Below are 4,189 nucleotides of genomic sequence, written 5' to 3'. Positions count from 1 at the left end.
AAATTCATCTCTACTCAGTCTGCCTTTCATATTTCTTCAAGGCAGGTAATATATAACTGACTGCATTATTAATTCATATTTATTGAATTACCATTTATCTATAGTTAAGAGGGAAAAAAAAAAAAAAAGTTTAAACACCAGCCACGTTGAAAAGGCTCCAGAAAGGACAATATGAAGTCTCTTTCCACCCCATTCAGTCTTTCTACAGTACTCATGTATTGAAACTGCTAGACTTGGATGTTAATTGAATTAAACAACTTACAATCCTACTTACCTTGGTTAAATGATCCTGAGGAGTGGGTGCTGGACTGAATTCACAATTTGAAAGGGCATCCCCTTTCCTTCTTACATCTAGAATCAATTGTGCTATGTACTTTTCCTGGAATCGTGTCCTCTTTCCCAAAGCACCTAAAAATATATATATGTACCTATTGTCAACCAGATTTATTGTACAATCATAAAAAGTAATATCTTCAGAGTGCTTTAGAGTTTATAAGCTGTTTTCCCCATTTCACATAAGAGAAACCTAAGGCCAAGTGATGTTAAAATAACTTATAAAATTATAAAGCCAATAAGCCATGGTGCCAGGACTCAAACCAAGAATTTCTGCCACTAGATTCCACTTACTCATTTTCACGTCAAACTACCTACCTCCTCAAAAAACACTATCTCATTAGGTGTTACAAGTAGAAGAACTATTATTATCTCTATACTATAGATGAGAAAATGGAGCTTCAGAGGTGCAGTTATTTGTTCAAAATCACAGCATTTCTCAGTATCAGAGCCAGAGCTTAAAGCCAGCATCTTCCAGGTTCTAACTCCCACATTCTATTTCATTATCTGGCTTCATGTAACATAAAAATTTTTTCATATGTCTCTGAAATAACTTGCTGCAGAATAGCTGTTTTCAAACCACTTTAAGAGAAGCCAAAGTTTTAACATCCATTCTCAGGAAAGGGTCAGATTATAAAGAGCCGCAGTTACAAAAACCAGTGTATGAAGTCTGGATTTTACCCTCTGATGAATGTGGCTGTAAGTTACGCATCAACCTTTTAAACATGTTATGCTAAAGAGAGCCACTAAAATGGTTTATATTAAGGCTACAGCTGAGTCAAAAAAAATAATAACCTGATTCTCACTTTGTGAGCACCATATTTGTATTTTTAAGCTTTTCATCCCTAACTTGGAAAAAAATATGAATTAGGAATTAAATATACCAACAGTTAAAACTGAATATGCAGAGTATTGTGCCATTAATTTTTTAAATAGTTCCAAAAGTCTTCTAGGACCAAAATACTTAAAAACATAATCTCTGAAACTAACCTCACAAGTTATATTACATATAACTATATTTTCAGATACAGACAAGACTCCAACTTAGACATGGCCATTGATCCAAAAGTTATAAGCTAGATACTGAATAATTTTCCCCACATAAACAATGTAATAAAAGGTGGCTAAGATCTCAGACCAGCCCACAAAGTCATATTTAACTCAAAATATAACTAAAGGATTTTACTGATAGGACTAGCTCAATAAGAAGCACAGAATTTGGGGGCTAAAAATAGACCTTAGAGATAATCTTGATCTAGCCTAGGGAGGACAAAAAAGGTTCAGTCATTTCAACATTCACAGATAGGTACTCATATCCTGTAAGCTCAGCCCACGTTAAACAGATACAAATGGTATCGTCAACTGATGATGTCTGACTTTCATTAATTCATTCAACACTGAATGTCAATTATATTGTGAGACATTAGGGAAAGAGCAATACATAAAAAGAAAATATTTCTAATTTGGTATTCATTTTAGGAGAAATTCTGTTATTCATTCAGTCACTCAACAAATATTTATTGAGTGCCTATTTATAGGCCAAACAGTATTCTAAGGCATTGAAGAAACATTAAGTAAACAAAATGGTCAGAAATTTCTGTTCATAAGGAATACAAAATGAAACACAAAAAAAGGAGGATGGAAGCAATAGGTGGGTATTTATTTTTTTAAAAAAGGTGGGTGTGGCAATGCAGAGAGGCCAAATAAACTTGGGAGTCAGGAGAGGCCTTCGGAGGCCCACACCCAAAACCAAATAGTCAAAAGTTCCTTTGTGTGCTGCCTTGCTGCTACCTGTTTGTAACATGTGTCTAACTAGATTAAAATAATAAATAGAAATTTCTAGGAATAAAGAAAATATATAATTGCAAATTTGTTCCAAAACTATGAATTTTTAAATAAAATCTTTAATATCTATTTTTGCAAAGCAAAGGATACAGAAAGTCAAATAATAGCATACAATACAAATTGCCAATGTATACATTAGTTTTATCATAAAAATAAAACAAATTATCCACGAAAGGTAAAAAGTCTTACCTGTCAAATCAATTTGTAATTTGCTGATGTCTTTGGCAATACTGAACTGATCTTTTGCCTTTTTATACTCATAATAATACAAAAATACATATGCACATTCCAGATGGAATTGAATAGCCAAAAATTGACCTGAATCACCTTCAAACAGATTTTCTAGTTTCATCACTGCAAGACAAAAGAGTAAACATTAAAAACTATGATGAGAATAAAAATATACTAATGAGTAAAATGTTGAGTCCATAACATGTAAAGTATATACATATATATTACAAAGTCTCTGCTCTTCAAGAATTTTAAATATAGAAAGTGAGGAACACAAATATATCAATAATTAACAGCTAGCATTCACTGAGTACTTGAGATATGATTCATAACCTTGCTCTTAAAGTTTTTGTCTTAATCATGCATGGCAACAAGTGTCCACCATCCTCCTTTTCGTCCTAAGTGCCTGAGTGCTATGCAGCAGCTGCCATCAACACTTGGAAGCATTGCTCTGATTATGCACAGACAGGTGAGGTTAATGTAGCTACTGTAATGACATAACTTAATGGACTTTAGAGTTTATTTATATGGCCAGATTTATTTTAAAAACATTACAAATTACTTTAGTCTAGTATAGAACCACTGGGGGTCTGAAAAGGGTTACCTAAAATCTTATCATACCTTAGTAAACTTTGTAGAAAAGCTATATGTTGTAGTATCATTTGCAAATTTGGGGATTCAGAATGGCCCAGAGATCTTTAGGAATGTCAGAGATCTACAGCAGTTTCTAACAGTTTCTTTTTTTTACTGTTAATTGGGAAACTTTTACATGACGGATACATAATATGTAATATCTGCATGTATTCTTCATTAAAAAAAAAAACTTTCACAATTTTGCATGAAGTTGGCAAACAAGTAAGAAAATGGCCATCAACCGAGGAATCGTCAATAATGTTAACAATACATTTTTGAAAATATATCATTTTCAAAATAAGATGTTGTGATACAAAGTACCAAATGAATCTATAAGTGTTAAACAATACAGAAAATCTGATGAAGAGAACAGCTTATATTCTTCTTAATTACAGAAAATAGAATTACTCCCTTAAAAGAAAAGAGGAAACACATAAACATCCATATCTAAGACAATATGAGTATCACAGAGAGAATCGATATTTGCTTAGCAGTCAGATTATAATTTATTTCTCTAAATACCTGAGATGAAAAGATGGGAGGATAATAACCTAGTAATGTAGCATCTAAAATAAAAGGATTGGCAGAATTAATCATATAATAAAGGGTCTAGTTGATTGACACCTACCAAGTTACAAGGGTGTCTAACAGGTCAACTCATCCAACCAATCCCCCAAAACAGAGTTCCCTTCTACAATATCCCTCATATGTTTCCAGTAATGGGTTAGTCAGCATTTCACAAAGTAGTCCACAAGAATGAATGCATAATAAATGAATGGAAAATGCACTTCCGATGTCCAAAGATTGATGATCATTTTTCCACCATTCAAGCTGAAAGAGAAGTTATATTTACTGAATGCCTACTCTGTCTAGCACGGGTATTTTACATGTGTTATTTAATTCTCACAATGATATCTTTAAGGCTGATATTATTTCATTTAATTCATCAGAAAATTGAGTTCAGACAGCTTACTGACTAGTCTACCTTAGTTGTTAAGTGTCGAGCCAGGATTTGAATCCAAGCTTAGAGGGGAAACAGGGAGAGAAGTCGGCAGGGAAGGATAAAGGTGTAGAGGTGATGCTATGAAAGCCCAATCTACTTTGTCACCTGGTGATCTGGCAGAAAAACCCATAGCTAAGAAAGATA

At 33.2% G+C, this 4,189-nt stretch overlaps 1 protein-coding gene across 1 annotated transcript in view; it reads right to left on the bottom strand.

Moving 5' to 3' along the window:
- Window positions 1-274: 274 nt before the first annotated feature.
- The window catches only part of TTC27 (tetratricopeptide repeat domain 27), a gene marked incomplete at its 3' end in the record, with an annotated part of 38,620 nt that continues 34,705 nt past the window's right edge, over window positions 275-4,189 (bottom strand). Inside the window, exons 6-7 of the mRNA XM_008569151.1 lie at window positions 2,368-2,532; window positions 275-408 (exon numbers count right to left, since the gene is read on the bottom strand). Of these exons, the coding sequence (XP_008567373.1) occupies window positions 275-408; window positions 2,368-2,532 (299 nt within the window). The remainder of the gene's footprint in view (window positions 409-2,367; window positions 2,533-4,189) is intronic.

Source organism: Galeopterus variegatus, unplaced genomic scaffold (genome assembly GCF_000696425.1).
Source record: "Galeopterus variegatus unplaced genomic scaffold, G_variegatus-3.0.2 Scaffold468, whole genome shotgun sequence".
In the NCBI taxonomy this organism is placed as follows: Eukaryota; Metazoa; Chordata; class Mammalia; order Dermoptera; family Cynocephalidae; genus Galeopterus; species Galeopterus variegatus.
Note: the sequence above shows the minus strand (reverse complement) of the source record. Positions and strands in the feature narration are given on the sequence as shown.